We start from the raw sequence: 17,329 nt of genomic DNA, 5'->3' as shown, positions 1-17,329 counted from the left end.
AGCGAAGGAGCCGGACTAGTTACAGGCAGCAACTCTGACATTATTCACAGCTTGTGAGTTAACTGTAGACTGATTGTTAACTGTGTCAGCCCAGCCGCCTAGTTTACATCCCCTTTTCTCTCTGTCGGTGGTACAGCGGTGCCACTGAAAAAAATGAACTTAGGGGGTTATTACATTAACAAAAGAATATCATGTACTTTTAACTAAATAATCTCATGTTTCAAACAAAAATGTGATACAATCATGTTGGATAAACAAGAAATTCAACAACTTAATGTTTATGAAATTGAATCATGTTGAGATAACATGATTTATTATAGTCAGACTGATCCTGTGCTGAAGACGATGAGTGAGATCACAGGAGATCACAGGAGACAATCGTTTTTTGTCTCAACTTGGATAAAATGTATTCAAGTTGAGATAACGTGATTCAATTTAGTCAGATTGATCTCCCTCCAAAGAGGGTCTAGTGAGATCAGGAGATCACGCGAGATGCTAGCGAGATTATGGAAGATCACAGGATATAACTGTTTTGCACCTGGGAAAACTTCAAGGCGGTTTTAGTTACACATTAAACTATAGATATTTGTTTTTCTCTGCAGGGCACTATTGGCACTTAAGAACTGCACTGTAACAAATGGCTGTAAAAACTACAGCATGAAAATACAGTAAGGTGGCTGGGTTTTGAAAATACAGTTCTGTTGTACCTTTTCTAATTGTTGAGTCTTCTTTCTACCCTTTCACCCAGTCCTGTCTTAAAACACTTAATGTAATGTAACTTAAAAAAATGTCTTTGAATTAACGTAATTAAATCATGAGAAGGATCATGTTTGTTGAGCTAACTTAATTTTCATGAGTTGGATCAACTTAAGTAATGTGAAGGTACCACTGTAACATAAACTGGTTTCTCTGGCCTGCTGTGGTGGCGCAGGGGGTTAGCACGCCTTAGTCCTTAGTGGAGGCCTTAGTCCTCGATGCGGACGTCGCTGGTTCGACTCCCGGTCCCGGTGACCTTTGCCGCATGTCCTCTGCCCTCTTTCCTGTCTGCCTACTGTCGCAATAAAATACGAGGCACTAGCGCCGCAAAAACTCTTCGGGGAAAAAAGTTGGTTTCAACAATAAACGTAGCTTCAGCAGTTGCTAGCTGCTTCAGGCTCTGAGTTGAAATTGATAAAGTGTCAAAATAATCCGATTGCTATCCGCGGTTCTAAACTGCTTTGAATTTGTGTCGTTTCATCATTAGTGACCAGCAGCCTGATGTTTCTGTTCTCTTGGTTTGTTGTACTTCATGTCTGATTGATGGATTTCAGAATGACAGTCTGTGGTGGTGAAACTTGTAAGCTCTGCTGTTGCAGGCATGTCTATGTTTTAAAGTTATATTATCATGACCTTTATTATTTGGGTATAAAGGACCCGGTCATTAGCCCCGCCCCCCGGCCCAACTCTTACTTGTTCCGCTTGTGGACAGCTCACCTGGTTTGTAGTTTTTATTTTCAGAGCAGAAGAATCAGGAAGTAGAAGGTCTGCAGTGAAACAGACTACAAGTGGCTTATGTGACCTAAAAAAAACTACTATTCTGACTGAATCAAACACATTTTAATATTTTATTTTGAAAGGAAGCAGCAGGAAAGTGTTGTATATAAACTTAATGGTGGAGAGCTCTCTTACAAAAGTCTCATTCAGAAATCCAGGATGAGAGATAAACCCAAGCTTGACACATTAGTTCATTCTAGCTTCATCCGTTTCACAAAAACCAAACCAAACTAAGGAGGTGCGACTATGTTGAGCCAGGCCTAAATAAATCAGATGAATATGTGTTAATAAATGTCTTAAAGAAACCATGAGTTGCTCACAGGCTCACTGATGCTACGCTAGATAAATTCCATTAGTGGAAGTCAATATTATAATGTGCGAATCTGATAGTGTTTATTTTTTTCTCTTTCTCTCAGTGAAGGCGGATGCTTTTATTCTCCTATTACTTTCCTCATCTGCTCTGTGTTCTGCTCTGTGTATTGTACTATCACTTTTGGATCCTCTCTTTCTTTGCATGTCTTCTGAATTGTAAACTATGGATCTGGGTTTGATGAGGAGAATGAGCAAAGGAGAGCCTTCCTGCCCCAACAGGACATTTGCATCTGGATACATGATGAATTCCTGGGGGAAGTGAAAGACCCTGCATCTGTTAAATATTGTTGGCTGAGGATTTTTAAGATGTATATATAATTCAGTTTTTGATGACAAGATTTCTGCTGTTTGGACTTGGCTGTTATCTGGTGTATCATGAAATTCAGAAAACATTGGCAGCTGTTCTGCCCATTGAGAGGCTGCCTGTCTCATACAAGGAAATGTCTTGCTGTGAACATTCAGACTCAGATGCTGTGTGAGCAGAACCACAAACAAGAAGAGATTCTTGCTGAGAGAAACATTTCAGTTGCAGTTCCTGAAATCTAAGGAACAAACATTGGAGAATTTGCAAGCTCGGCTCGGCAGGACTGATCATGAGTTTGGCTGTCTGGAGTTGGCATTGAGGTTTATCAGTGAGAACAATTATTGTCATCTGAATCTGAATGTTAAAAATAATAATAGTACATGACTGAATACTAAAATGAATTTGCAGCATTTTATTTCAGGGAGGGAAAAAGACCAAGACATGCAGACAAGAAGGTGTAATCAGTGACAAACACACTGGATTCTGATGGGTTTGGGCCACCAGGCTGAACTAAGAGCAGCAGGTTACTGGCAGAGGATTAATTACCATGTAACATATGTGCTGTTGGTTTTGTGAAACCAAATCAAGGTTTAATTAAGTCAGGATATCTGATAAATCATGGTTTAATCTTTTATCCTTTTTTGGGAAACATCACTCAAAGTTTGAATCCAGCAAATAGAAACATGAAATAGTTTGTTCAGAGAAAAACCAAAGAAACATCAGCTGTTCATGTTGTTTGGTTGCAGTTCATCAATAATCTAATAATCCTGAAGATTAACCTTTAAAAGGAAGAGATGAAACTTTGACCAGAAATCAGAAGTGGATGTTTTCTAAAAACATCAGAGAGCAAAAAACAAACAAGAAAGTTCCTGAGGTCAAAGTTCAAGAAGGGAAAAAAGAAGAAAACTTACAGTTTGTTCAAATGATCCAAAGAGTTGATGAAGAAAATATGAACAACAAAATGACTCTAAACTGAAAGTAAATGTGAGGGATGTGGTGGGACTGATGACATCACAACTCACATGATTTTTAGTTTCTTCTTTCAGAGCAGCAGAAAGTCTGCAGTGAAATTAGAGGCAGGTTGATAAAACCTTCATGAGGAAGGAGAGAAGTTCTGATGAAAATGTTTCATGATGGAATCATGAGGAGAAAAGAGTCCAGAGAAAAGAACAGCTGATTCCTGCTGCAGTAAATGGTCTGACTAGAAATACAAACAGGAAATAATCAGAAAGATATATATTTTTATATAATTATTCTCTTTCTTATTTCTGAATCATGACGCTTTTCACATTCCTGGGTAAAAGTTACTCAAGACATCAAAATGTACAAATAATATGAATTCTGATTGACTAGAAGTTACCTGTGGAAAACCACAAGGGTCAGAACTGGGTCCTAAACTTTTCTTACTTTACATAAATGATTTATGCAATGAATCTAATTTGTTAACATTTACTTTATTTGCTGATACATTATTTTGATCTGGTCAGTTTGGAGCAGCAACAGTTTAATGGAAGGAGAATTACAAATATTAATGATGAGACAAAAATAGATTAACACTAAATTATGGAAACATTTGTAATATTTAGTAACAAGAAAATAAAAAAATGAAAGTGCATACTTTAAAATGTTATGATTTAGTAGAGATCAGAACAACATTGATTATTTACAAAGTCTATAATAAACTCCTTTCATGGTGTAAAGAAACATTGTTAGAAATGAAAGAAACAAACTATAAACTAATAGAAAATGATTTATTTAGGATGAATATTAAAAACAATTGTTGGTAATTTAGAGGGATTTCTAGTTTGCAATAATTTAGTGAGGAGATAAAAGTGTTTTTCTCTCTTTAAAATATTTGCTAAACAAATAAAATAAGGTTTATGATGTTTTTTGTGAGTTTGTCTACAAATTTAGCTGGAAATCCTTGAAGATGTTTTATAAAAATATACAGGAAATATTTTGCTGCATTGATTTTGATGATGATTTATGTAGAACAGGGTGAAAGTTTTATATGTTTGTTTTTCTATCTAAACTTTTTTCAGTTTAAACTTTGTATTCTTGCCATTGACAGTAATTTAAACTTTGTTTAATTATTTCTATTCTTGTCTTGTTTTTCCAGCTTTGTGTTTTTTCTTGGTTTTGTGTTTGTTGGTTTTCAGCTCTTTTCCTTTAATGAATAAAATCATCATTTGAAAACTGTTTATTGAATTTAATCAGTTTTTCTTCATCAAATATTAAAATCAGTTTGATGATCTGAAACATTTCAGGTGGACAAAAAGGCAAAACAGAAGAAATCTGTAAAGGAGCAAATACTTTTCACAGCACTTTATGTTTCAGGTCCAAAGAAATCAAGCGGTCCAGTCTGGATTTAGAAGCAGAATGTTCTGTTTAAGGTGTGACTGGAGTCCAGTTGTTCTGGGTTTCTGGATGAGTCCAGAACCTTCTGGATCAACCAAACCAGATGCTCAGATCTTCTCATCTGGAACATCTGGGAGAGCTTCTGACTAAAACTACAGACATCAGGTTCAATGAGGATCTGAGATCTGAGAACGTTTCTATGAAGCATTTTAATCCTCTTGTCTCTGTTAGGTGGACAGTGGAGAAAAAGAAGCAGAAAAAAGCAGAACTAAGAACTGGGACATGATGGAAACCAGAACTTTCTGACCTCAGATCTGGAAAACAAACTTTAACTGAGACGTTACTGAAGCTTGATGTTCAGTTGATCCAAATCTAAAGCTGGTCTGCAAGGACGACTTTAGGGTTTGTTTGTTTCTGCTCACCTGGAGCACCAGCCGGGTGGAGTCAGTCTGAGTTCCTTCATCATCTAAAGAGAGCTGGAGAACATTGAAGATCCTCCTGGAAAAAATGGGAGCTTTGGAAAGAATGAGCAGGAAGACAAAGAAAAATGGATCTTCATCACTTCTGAAGTGGACGACATCAGAGTTGGATTCAGTGGAGTCACATGAAGAACAGAACACTGAGGCTAGAATAATAAACATCATGCTAAATATTAGCTGCAGCTCCGTCAGAAGAAGCTTCAGGTTGAATCTAAAGGAGGCTGAAGATCTCAAAGTGGATGAGAGGAAACCTGATGAGCTCTACAGTCCACTAGATCCAGATCAGAACCCTGGAGAACATCTACGCTGGAAGCAGAGCCACAAGCTAGAAAAATATCCAGGTTTCTATCCAACCTGAACACAGGAAGTCCTTTCTTCTTCTGCTGCAGCTGAGAAGGTCCTGCTGCAGAACTGAAGCCACACAGTTCCTCCACAGCAGAACAGAGGAGGTTCTGGAGGAGACCAGGGTCCACATCTGGACTCAGAGTTCTCCTGAGCTTCAGCAGAGCTGCTAGGTTTGGTTCTGATCCGCCTCTGTTCTGGTGTCTGATCTTCAGAGACCATCTGAACCGACCCATCAGAACTCAGTTGAGGTGGTGGAGGATGAGGATGGGGCGCGGCGAGGAGGAGGAGGAGGAGGAGGAAGAGGAAGAGTGCCGTAATCCATCTCTCTGCTGTGGAGACCTGTTTGTCACTGATTTCACCTTCTTGCCTGTTTGGCTCTTTTTTTCAGCCAGCATTAAAATGCCGCTAATTCATGTTGGTATTCAGTCAGCACTATTATTATTTCAACATTATGATGGTCCCAAACCTGTCAGTTCTTCTACTGTTCTGGCTGCATACAACTTCCTTGTTCTGAGGACATTGAGTCTGTGAAAAGCATTAAGACAGACAGACAAATATGAGAAACTTTTGTGAGGAGATTCAGAGTGCAGTGGAAGAAGGAGAACAAAACAGAGACAATGTGATTGATGAATGGTGGATTCTTGCTCCTGAATCTGAAGCTGTAAGATTACAGTGTGATGAGAATCTGAGAGATATTCTGATGAGGACAAAGAACAGGATATTGCCCCCGACTACAGTCATCAGTCTGATGCTGGAACAGAAGTCAGAGTCATCAGGGAACAGCCTTCAATTGATCCAGCTGTGTTACGCACAATTGATCAGAACCAGAACCAGAACCAGAACCAGGCCTGTGTGTTCTATGCAGTAAGAGACTGGTGTATTCAGTGTTTCTGTGCTTTGAACCCTCATCCATTTTACTTCTATGTCAACGGTGGAGCAGGAAGTGGAAAATCCCACCTGATTAAATGTATTGACTCTGAAGCAAGCACTGCTCTGGATCATCAGATCCATCAGTAGCCTCTTCTACTGATGGAGAGGAGGCTGACATATCAAATCAAACTGTCATGTTGACTTCATTTACAGGAACAGCAGCTTTTTCTATCAATGGCTGTTTGTTACATTCACTGCTCAAACTACCCAGGAGTCTAAAACCTCCCATTCAAGGACTTGATACTCAACTAGATGAAGTCAGATTTGAGCTTTTAAATGCTGAAATTATTGCTACTGATGATATTTCAGTGCTTTCAAAACCTCTTTCTGCTGATGTGGATGCAAGACTGAAAGAAAAGGAAATCACTGAGATTTTGGAGGAACGTCTGTTTCAGGGTCGTTGACGTATCAGGATTTCCATCAGGGGAGATTAAACATTTAAAAATATGTTTATCCATTGCAATTATTAGAACATTTGAAATGTTGTGCACACAGAAATAATCATTAAAAATTAAAATGAGACGTTTTCAGAGGTTTTTTATCAATATGATTCGGCTGTGGTCTTAAAAAATGTCATGTGGTGCGACCGTGATTTATCTTAAAATAAAGTATTTTCCATCATTTATTAAACATTTTTTATAAGTTTAATTTTACTGAAGGTGTTTAAAAATAAAGTTTTTAATTTTCTTTGTATTTTCTGACAATTATGACAGTTTTTCCCCAAAAATGAACCAGTTCCATTTATAATTGTCTTATAATTTTCTTCACCATTTCATCAAACTGTGTTAAAAATAAATAAACTCCAGTCACTTGAGGAAACTGTATTAGTGATTAATATTTCTGCTCCAGAAATTAGATATTCCATTTTTAGTTCAATACATTTACTTTTTAATTGGTCACCAAATGATTTATAGAATAAATGTCGGCCAGTAAACGGGTCAAAATCCTTTAAAAAATAAAAATAGTATTACATCCAGTAACAGTACATTACAACAAACACAAATTAAACACACCAATTTAATTCACATCAAAATTAATGCAGTAATCAACTTTGTAACAAACATTTCAAACAGATCCTCATAAAATCAGAATGTTCAGTAGATTGATTTTATTTTCTGAACTTTTTAAAGTTTTATTTTAAAAACTTAATAAAAACAGAAATGTTCAATCTCCCAAATGTAAGAACAATAATGACAATAGAATAATTCAGTTGAATTGAATTATTTTAAGCAGAACCAAGTATGATAAATAATGTAATCATTCACAAGTTCCCCAAATGTGAGCTTCTTTCAAAACGGAAAAGATTTCAATGAACTTCTAAACCATCATATTACTCCTGGGTAGAGACGCTCCCATCAGGGTTTTTCCTGCCGGTTCTGATCACCATGAGGTCCGATCACTGCCGATCACAGATACCGATCACATGGATTGGCTGTTAATGTTTGGCTTTAGGTAGAAATGCTACTATGTGATCTGGCAAAATGGAGCCATAAAATCACCTCATTTAGACAAAAACATGTCCAATACTTGCAGGCTCATGGCTAATTGTTCTGGTTCTGATGGCTTGTTTCTGACCCAGTAGAGTAATTCAGCAGAACACAGGGAGGAGGCAGAGGAACTCCATTTGTTCTCTCAGATTATCTCATGTTAGGACATAGAGAAAGTTACATTAAAACTTTTTTAAAGTTTCCTCCTCAGTACCGCGTAGCGATGGTCCAACAAAGAATTATTGTGATGATTAATCAGGTTAAAAATTGGCTCATTATGAAGATTTTTAACCATTTACACCTTTTTTATACAGTTTTGTACATTAAAAGATACAAAAATAAACAGATAATTAAATCACTTGTTAGAATATATTTACAAAGTTTTTTCCATCTATTTTTAAACTTTCTAACTTCTTTTCTGCAGTTCCAGGGTGAGTCTTTCTTCATGACTCTTTAAGGAATGAGAAGCTCAGCTCAATGTTTTTATCCAACCTTGTTATTAATCAGTGAAATAAGTTGGAGGAGAGACGTTTGGTTCCTGTTGCAGCTCAGTGTTAATCTGGTTAATCTGAGAGATGAGCTCCAGTCTAACACTGCAGTGAGGATTAAAACCGGCCAGACAAGGTGAGGGACGGAGGAGAGGTCACCATCAGGAAGTTTGAACCTCTGCAACAAACTGCATTTTAATCACAACCAGCTGCTGATTTTACTGTGTTTTGCTTTTTCCAGTTAAATCCTTTATTTTCCGGTTTGGGTTGAATCAGGTGTGGCCCACGTTGGCGCTGTGGCGGGTCATATCCATGTTGGTTTATTCACTAAAAACAGGTTTACTTTTTGTTATCAGATTTAAATGTAAAATATAGCAGAGATGCAGCGATCAGACCTTTTCTGTCCAACACTGATCTCCAGTTTTCATTCTGCTCTGATCTTCCAGTTCCTGGGATTTTTCCTCCAAAGAGAAAAATGTTCTGCAGGTTCTGAGTTTCAGGTAGAAGTTCTGAATGAAACAGAAAATATGAAGATTTTCCCACTTTAGGCTTCAAAGCATTGACCTCTGACCTTCATGGGATGGGAATGTTTTACTTTAAATCAGGACTTTCTGAAAGGCAGAGTTGATGGAAAAATCTTTTTAATGCAAATATTTAAATTTGAACAGGAAAAGAACAGAATGAGCAGCAAATGAACCAAATGCAGAAGAAAATTTTTTTATTTAAAACACATGAAGAAAAACTGCAGCAAATTTACAAAAGGAAGATTTAATATTCAAATCTGACATGTTGAGAAAAATAGGAGCCGATAGAAACAGAAAATGATCAGTGACTGAGAAAAACTGATCAACATTTCAATGAAATCTGATGAATGAAAGGAAAAAATAAGAGAAACAACATCTTGATATTCAGTGTGAAGCTTTGACTGGAAACAGACAGAAAAACATGAGGATCCTGGAATAATCCTGGAATAATCCTGGAATAATCCCAGCTTCCGTCTTTAAAGGACTGGAAGAAGAAAAAGTTTCCAAGGACTCAATCAGAATTGTTTCACCAAGAAATAGATTGTAGAGACTGAACTATCTGTTCAACAGTGAGAGAGTTTCTCTGACAGGAGGAAAATCTTTAGACTCTTTAGACTCAACTCAGCACAGAAACACTGAGGAACCAGAACTGGACCAGAACCAGAACCCAAATCCAGGAATCAGAGGTTCAGTGAATGTGGTGTTGAAGGTGTGGAGGAGGATCAGTGAGTCAGAGGAAACTGTGTAGAAGGACAGAATGCCAGCAGGACAGTCCACATACACTGCTACTCTGTTAGAGACAGAGGAGGAGGAGAGACGAGTTTCTCTGTTATTGTGCCAGACAGAGTAACCATCATCAGAGCAGTTCAGACTCCAGGAATGATCATTATATCCAAACAAACAGTCTCCACTGTCTCCTTTCCTCCTGATTCTTCTGTAACTCACTGATATATCAACATATCCTCTCCACTCGACCTCCCAGTAACAGCGACCAGTCAGACCAGTTCTACACAGCAGCTGAGGTAAATCAAATCTGTCTGGATGATCAGGATATGACTGGAGCTCCTCACGTGTCACCTTCCTGTTGTCTTCAGACAGTTTGAGGTTTCTGTTCACTGTGTTTGTGTCGATGGTGAGTTGACAGGAATCTGATGGAGAGAACAAACACAATCCAGCTGCAGTTATTGATCATTTATTGACACTTTGATGATGACTCCTGAATCAGTGATGTGACAGTTTGAAGATGGTTGAATGTGAGCTGCTTTGTTGTCATGAATCAGATGAAAAACACACTTACACTTCCTCAGACCTGGTGTCAAGAATGGGACTCCAGCAGGCTCCACCCTGAAAGGAGGAGGGGGGTCAGACCATCAGTCTCTTTCAGCAGCAAACATGGACATTACATGTCTCTCAGACACACATTGTCCTCCACTGAGACAGGAACAGTCCAACATTTGGATTGCAAACTGCAGTGGATGTAGGAAGGACAGTTGGTGCTGCTGCAGCACAACTCATTTCTCCAAACACAGGAAAAGCTCCAACAGAGAGGAGAAAGGAAATCCCTCAGTAACAACCTGAAGAAACTCACTGAAGCCTAAAAGGACATCAGGAAACTAAGGAAACATTTCTGGAAGCTCAACCTGATTTAATAATCAGCATTAAAATACAATCAATCTAAACTCTGACACAACACCTGGATACCTGTTCCATCCACACTCCCACACACAGATGAAGGAATGAAACACTAAACAGCCCTGCTGCTGAAAACTTGCTGTGGCCTCAATGTAATATCCAGAAATACAAACATTAAAAAGGAGAAGCTGCATCACATTCAACAAAGAGTTCAACAAGAATCAAAGATTTGATCTCTGAGCTCAGACTCACAAACCAGGGAGAGGCTTCCATCATCACACACCTCTGACAAACACCTCCAACCTTTCAGCACTTCCTCTACCAACCAACACCACCAGGTGGCGCTGCTGCACACATTTCCAACGAGACCAAGAAGAAGAAGCAGCATCCTGAATCCAGCAGCTGCAGTAATGGCTTGTGAAAGTGTCCAAGGAGCATCTGGAACCAGAACCAGCAGATCCAACAGTCCAGAGAGTCTTTGTTTGCATCTTTCCTCTCAGATTTCCAAGCTGCTCTGAGAGGGAAATGACATCATCATTCTATTGATGATGTCACGCTCTGATGTCACTGATCAGGAGCTGCTGGACTTGTACATTTCCAGCATGGAGGACAGAGAAGATCTCAGCTCTGATGAGGAGCTGGCCTGCCTTCAAACTGATTCAGGGTCAAAGAAATATTTCCAGATGAAGTCAGACTAAAATGTTGGATTGTCCTGCTGTTGCAATCAGAGGCCAAGAAGAAGCTTCAAGTTCTTCTCCTGTTCAGCTCTACGTTCCTGTCAGAGACTTCAGCTCCTCATGAGGAGAACAACTAATGCCTGGAACAGACTGACACTAACATCCTGACATCTCATCCCTGAACAAAGCTTTGCAGCATCAAGGTGACTCTTAGCGCCATATATGGACAGATTTCCTCTAAAGGGGGCGGAGCCTGGATTGAAGGAACCAGCAGCAGCTTCCAGGAACAAACCTTGGGAACCTCTGGAGGAGAACATGGAGATGAGATTCCTGCTTTAATCAGTGGATTCATTGATAGAAAACATGACGACTGAAATATCTGAGAGCTGCAGCTCCATTTTCTACAGATCTGCTGGAACATCAGATAGAAATGAAGAATTTCATCATTTCACATCAAATCTGTTCATCTTCCACAGAAACAACTGAATTATTGACCTGAACTGGTTCTAAAGGTCTGGATGGTAAAAACATCCATTGTTTTTATGTCTCATTAGTTTCCAGAAAGAGTTGAAATGTTTCAGAAGCTTTTATCCAGCAGCTCAGTAAAGATCTCTCCTCTTTCCAACCTGATTTAGTCCATGAAGCAGAACATCTCTGCTGCTGCAGCAACAGGAGGAAACTTCTCCAGCTCTCAACTTCTACACTCTGACTGCTTGGAAACAGATCAGGGAGGAACAGCCTTTTCTCCAGGCTGCCTCCTCCTGACTCTAGCGCCACCTACTGGCTGTTCACCAGAGGTGGAGAAAGAACTCAAACAATGTACTGAAGTAAAAGTACAAATAAACAGACAAAAATGTTCTCTAGTAAAAGAACCACATTAACATTTTTACTTGAGTAAAAGTAAGAAAGCATGAAAAATATGTTTAATATCTGCTGAAGTTGTTTTAAAACCTGACAAACGAGCCTCATGGGAACCAATATTCTAATTTATTGAATATAACTGTAAATGTAAATATGAGATGGAGATTATTCACATTAATTCAGTAACCAGGATGTGGAGGAGTTTAACGTTACTGGGACATTCATGGCAGGAGATGCTGCGCTCCATGCGCCCCGACCGCAGTAATCAATGTTACTGCCAGTTCAGCTGCTTACAACTATTTAATTGTTTTATTTATTGCAGTCGATTTAAACTAGAAGCTTGGTAAGATTACATAAAACTTCTCTAACCTAAATCAGTTTAACACCCAAAACTCAGACAGCGTTTAGCAGCTTAACTTTCCTCGATATGTTTTTCAGATTTGATGGTGAATTTTTGAAAGCTAGCAGTTCATGATATCAGGGAGGCAAAGGCGGCACCAGAATCATTGATTACTTTCAAACTAACCAACAAATCAAAAAGCGCAAAGCGACTTGGATGTAACTTGTAACGCAACGCTTTATAGAAATGTAGTGAAGTAGAAAGTACAGATACTGTAAAATGTAGTGGAGTAAAAGTTCCCACCATTAAATCTACTTACGTACAGAAACATGAAAAATGTCCTTAAGTTCAGTAACAAAGTTCTTGTCCCAACAACCAGGATCAGGTGAAGGACCTCTGCAGTCCCATGATGCTTCCTCTCCCTCTTCTAAACCATCTGATGGGCTGATATCATCCCTCTACTTTATCAATAAAATGTTTTTCTTTCTCTTATTATGATTCCATTATTTATCCTAAATGTGACGTCAGAGCTGTGGATCTGGAATCTGATTGGTCGGATGGATATTTCCCTGGTTTTCCAACATGAAGGGTCTCTGCCTTTTTCCAAGACGTTGGGAATTTTTACCAAACTTTATTGAACAATCCCAAAAGCTTTCCCAACTACTGAAAACCTAAACACATTAGTCTTTTCTTGGATCTGTCTAAAAGGTCTTATTATTGTTTTTTAATTTCTACCACAGTCAATAGAGCACAATTCTACTTTTTCACCATCATTCACTGCAATTCTTCATTTCTTCTGGAAAACAAGGGATTTCCATTCTCTCCTGATTCCTTTCATTCTTTGGATCATTTTCCAGATGTCGCCCCCTGGTGGAGATCAAACTACTAAATGGATGAAACTGTTAAAATTCTCACTTTCTTTCTTTGCCTCATGAATAGTTTTCTTCACTTTTTATGTAATTTATATTTTATTAAATCCTGAAAGTTGTGAATTTTGTTTAAAATCTAAAGTTCTTTATTTTTCTCTCCCATAACTTTTAAACATCCATCTGACCAACATGGAGTTACTTTTCTTCTCATCTTTGCTTCTTGGGGCTGATTTGTCTGGAGCTCCATCAAATATTGTTTTAAAGTCCTTTCTGCCATCAGTAGATCATCATGGAAATCTAACTGAACTTCTTTTATTAATTTAGTCAGAGTCCCTATTAAACTATTAAACCCATCCCACTCTTTAATTTTCCTTGTGAGCCGTTCTTAGTCTGGAGAATATTCCACAAAACTGGGTAATGATCTCTGCCTCCAGATGAGGCGTCTAAATATTTAATTATCAAATTAAACATTCAGCTTCAAACTAAATGTTTCCCAGCAGACTGACTAAAGACATTTCTCCCTCTTCCTCCTCTATCAGACCTTCTCTGCTCCTGCAGCAGGTTCCTCCATACCTGAGAGCTTCCAGTCTCCAGTGTGGATCCTTCAGTCCAGCCGACAGCAGCTTCACTCCTGAGTCTCCTGGATGATTGTAGCTCAGGTCCAACTCTTTCAGATGGGAGGGGTTGGAGGTCAGAGCTGAGGCCAGAGAAGCACAGCCTTCCTCTGAGACCAAACAGCCTGATAAGCTGCAGACACACAATTCATCACATGATGAGAATATGAGAACATTGAGGTAGAACCCAAGATCTGAACTGATGGATGGATGGATGGATGGATGGATGGATGGATGGATGGATGGATGGATGGATGGATGGATGAATGGATGGAATGTATCAGTTATGTTACTTATTTAATAATAAATAGGAAAGTCAAGCAACTGCTGGGATCTGTAATAATGTTTCTTTTTGCTCCTAAGATGCAGCAATTTGTCAAGTGCCCAAAGTTACCTGAGAGTTTCCAGGTTGCAGTTTGGACTCTTCAGTCCAGCAGAGAGAAGCTTCACTCCTGAATCCTGCAGGTTGTTGTTACTCAGGTCCAGTTCTCTGAGACTGGAGGACTGGGAGCTGAGAACTGAGGACAGAGCTTCACAGCTTCTCTCTGAGAGGTTACAGCCACTCAGTCTGAGGAGACAGAGAGAAAAATCTGTTATTCAGCAAATCAGAAATATTTATTTCTTTATTTCCAGTCAAGAATTTTCTTCTTGGGAAGATTGAAAGGACTTTTTACTTCACATATTGAACTGGATCATTTTGTAGATGGTTCTCCTGTCTTGAAGGATTGAACAACAGACAACAAGGAGGCTGGCAAGAGAAATATTGCAATCCACCATGACCTAAATGAATCCAGTTTTAACAGAAAGAGTCCAGTGGAAATCTAGGCTGAATAACAGCATCAGAGCTGGTTTGAGGGAAAACACCAGCTTCAAGCAAAGCAGAGAGAATCTCAGATTTCATCTTTCACTTTTTAACTTCGTGGATACAGAGATGGAAAACTGAGCAGCAACTGACAAAAGCTGTTCCTTTGAGCAACAAGCTAACTATTTAGCTTCAAACTAAATGTTTCCCAGCAGACTGACTAAAGACATTTCTCCCTCTTCCTCCTCTATCAGACCTTCTCTGCTCCTGCAGCAGGTTCCTCCATACCTGAGAGCTTCCAGTCTCCAGTGTGGATCCTTCAGTCCAGCCGACAGCAGCTTCACTCCTGAGTCTCCTGGATGATTGTAGCTCAGGTCCAACTCTTTCAGATGGGAGGGGTTGGAGGTCAGAGCTGAGGCCAGAGAAGCACAGCCTTCCTCTGAGACCAAACAGCCTGATAAGCTGCAGACACACAATTCATCACATGATGAGAACATTGAGGAAGAACCCAAGGTCTGAACTGATCGTTTTCATAAGAGTAAAACACTCAATAAATTGTGCTTAAGCTGTCAATAAAATGAAAGAGTAATAGTGCTCAAATGTTGGTTTTCTGAGTAATAAAAATCAACATTTGTCACTAATAGAACGGATAAGAATAGAAAAATCCTTCATTTTTCCACAGCAGGAAGTTCAGGTTTACCAGCAACAGGTTTAAGTTTATAGAAAGAATCAAACATTGAAGAAAAAGTAAATATAAAAAATAATAGACTGTAGAGTAAGGACACATTTACAATAGAGCAATAATAATGCTGTACATTTAATAAAAACACCATAATCAGTTAGAAAAAATGCGCAGCTGAGTAGAGCAATTTATAATCATATGTAATATGTGTATATTTGTATGTTGAAATGGCAATAGAGTATTTAAAAGACATTTAAAAAGACTGCATGTAACAGCCAGAATGTAAATAATTAATAAGTTTTTTTGGGAGCAGTTCTGGTTAGAAAGTCTAAAAACTCCTGGGAGGAAGGATCTGCAATAATGCTCTTTTTTTCTTACAAAGCTGCATTGCAAGAGTCTTTGTTGCTCTGAGCGTTTCACTGGCCTGGTGGAGCAGATTTATTCCTATAGATAGGTTTATAGTTGATGCATTTAAAACCAGGAGAGTGGACCAATCACACAGCTGGTGCCTCTACACGTTGCCTCGTGCTGCCACTGCTTGATCTCTGAAGCGTGGATCACCTGCACCTCTTTTCACTCAAACTGGACACAGGCTGACCTGTTTGGACATGGGCGTAAATCCCAGGTGGGTCGGGGGGTCCAGACCCCCACAATCTTGGAATTGTCCCCCCAAATAAATCATGAAAGAAACCTTTGTATTTAAACAATATCAATATAAAAATGCAATAGAAACAAAGAACAAAGTAAATCTGCCATTCATCTAAGAAAAGAACAAAAATTAATTTTAAGGAACCCCCCCCACCATTCTTAGAACAATGGTTCAGTCCAAAGTGTAGGAGGAGCAACAGCAGCTGAATGGCACAGGCTCCGTTAGAGCTGCTGAAGTGAGGAGCTAGCTGTTAGCTGTGGCTCTGCAGCACAAACAAAAAACCCTCCAGTAAGTAAATACTTAAAGCAAAAGACATGTAACACATTTTATTTACTTTCACTGCTCAATAGGAAGAAACACACTAACAAAAATCAGACCTCAGTTTGTTCATTTCATTTCTTCAGCTGAATCATGATAAACTGCATTATTATGCCTTAAATCAAAAGTAGCAAAACTGGCTACATTGCTTTCATAGACTTAGCTCCTTTTTCTGTCGAATGTTGCTAATATTTCAATTATGTTTAACTCTTTAACTCTTACTTTAATAAGAAGAGTTTGAAACTGGAGGGGCTGAGTGTTACCACTAGCCGACAGCTCCGTATGTGAGCTGAGAGCAGAGGGGCTATTGAAGCTGATAGTAATACAAAATAAAGTATGTCTTTATTACTTATCATCTTCAATGTAGAGCCTTTAAAACCACAAAATAAATTCTGAAAATTTTTCTAGGAAACTGGTGCTCAGCTTTAAGTTTAAGTTATGATACTTACCAAATATTCAGTTTCTACATATTTATAGGTTCTCAGTTGTCCAGGACATGAAAAAACAAACACTTGTTGCACATCCTATCACAGTTCCACTCTGGAATTTACTGAGTTCCTGAGAGCAACACATTATTTCACAAATGTTTGTTTAAACAGTCTACATACCTGGGTGCTTACTTTCATACACCTTTGGCCATGGAAGTTATTGGAACACCTGATTAAGATCATTTGGATGGGTGGTCAAATACTTTTTTCAATCTCTGCTAGCAGCTAGTGGATAGAAATAACTAGCATTGAGAACATTTTACCTGAGAGTTTCCAGGTTGCAGTTTGGACTCTTCAGTCCAGCAGAGAGAAGCTTCACTCCTGAATCCTGCAGGTTGTTGTTACTCAGGTCCAGTTCTCTGAGACTGGAGGACTGGGAACTGAGAACTGAGGACAGAGCTTCACAGCTTCTCTCTGAGAGGTTACAGTAACTCAGTCTGAGGAGACAGAGAGAAAAATCTGTTATTAAACAATTCCTCAAAATTTATGTTCTTTCAAATCAACAATGTTTTTATTGGACAGAGAAGGAACTATCTTATTTTACACAACCTTTGCATTTGATGGGTTAGGGTTCATT

At 38.7% G+C, this 17,329-nt stretch overlaps 2 protein-coding genes across 3 annotated transcripts in view; both read right to left on the bottom strand.

The window, feature by feature from the left end:
- Positions 1-5,624, bottom strand: part of LOC111609555 (NLR family CARD domain-containing protein 3-like) — a gene marked incomplete at its 3' end in the record, with an annotated part of 46,996 nt that extends 41,372 nt beyond the window's left edge. Inside the window, exons 1-2 of the mRNA XM_023338685.1 lie at positions 5,401-5,624; positions 4,990-5,065 (exon numbers count right to left, since the gene is read on the bottom strand). Of these exons, the coding sequence (XP_023194453.1) occupies positions 4,990-5,065; positions 5,401-5,624 (300 nt within the window). The remainder of the gene's footprint in view (positions 1-4,989; positions 5,066-5,400) is intronic.
- A 3,817-nt stretch (positions 5,625-9,441) lies between these two features.
- LOC111609421 (NACHT, LRR and PYD domains-containing protein 3-like) overlaps positions 9,442-17,329 on the bottom strand; it is a 33,073-nt gene continuing 25,185 nt past the window's right edge. The window contains exons 13-16 of one of the 2 annotated variants that reach the window (XM_023337867.1): positions 14,208-14,381; positions 13,773-13,946; positions 10,118-10,164; positions 9,442-9,968 (exon numbers count right to left, since the gene is read on the bottom strand). In XM_023337867.1, the coding sequence (XP_023193635.1) occupies positions 9,442-9,968; positions 10,118-10,164; positions 13,773-13,946; positions 14,208-14,381 (922 nt within the window). Of the gene's footprint in view, positions 9,969-10,117; positions 10,165-13,772; positions 13,947-14,207; positions 14,382-16,112; positions 17,190-17,329 lie in introns of those variants that run through there. The other variant, XM_023337868.1, reaches the window with a different exon arrangement.

The sequence above is a fragment of the Xiphophorus maculatus genome, chromosome 8, assembly GCF_002775205.1.
Source record: "Xiphophorus maculatus strain JP 163 A chromosome 8, X_maculatus-5.0-male, whole genome shotgun sequence".
In the NCBI taxonomy this organism is placed as follows: Eukaryota; Metazoa; Chordata; class Actinopteri; order Cyprinodontiformes; family Poeciliidae; genus Xiphophorus; species Xiphophorus maculatus.
The sequence above is the reverse complement of the archived record's forward strand: the minus strand, read 5'-3'. Positions and strand labels throughout refer to the sequence as shown.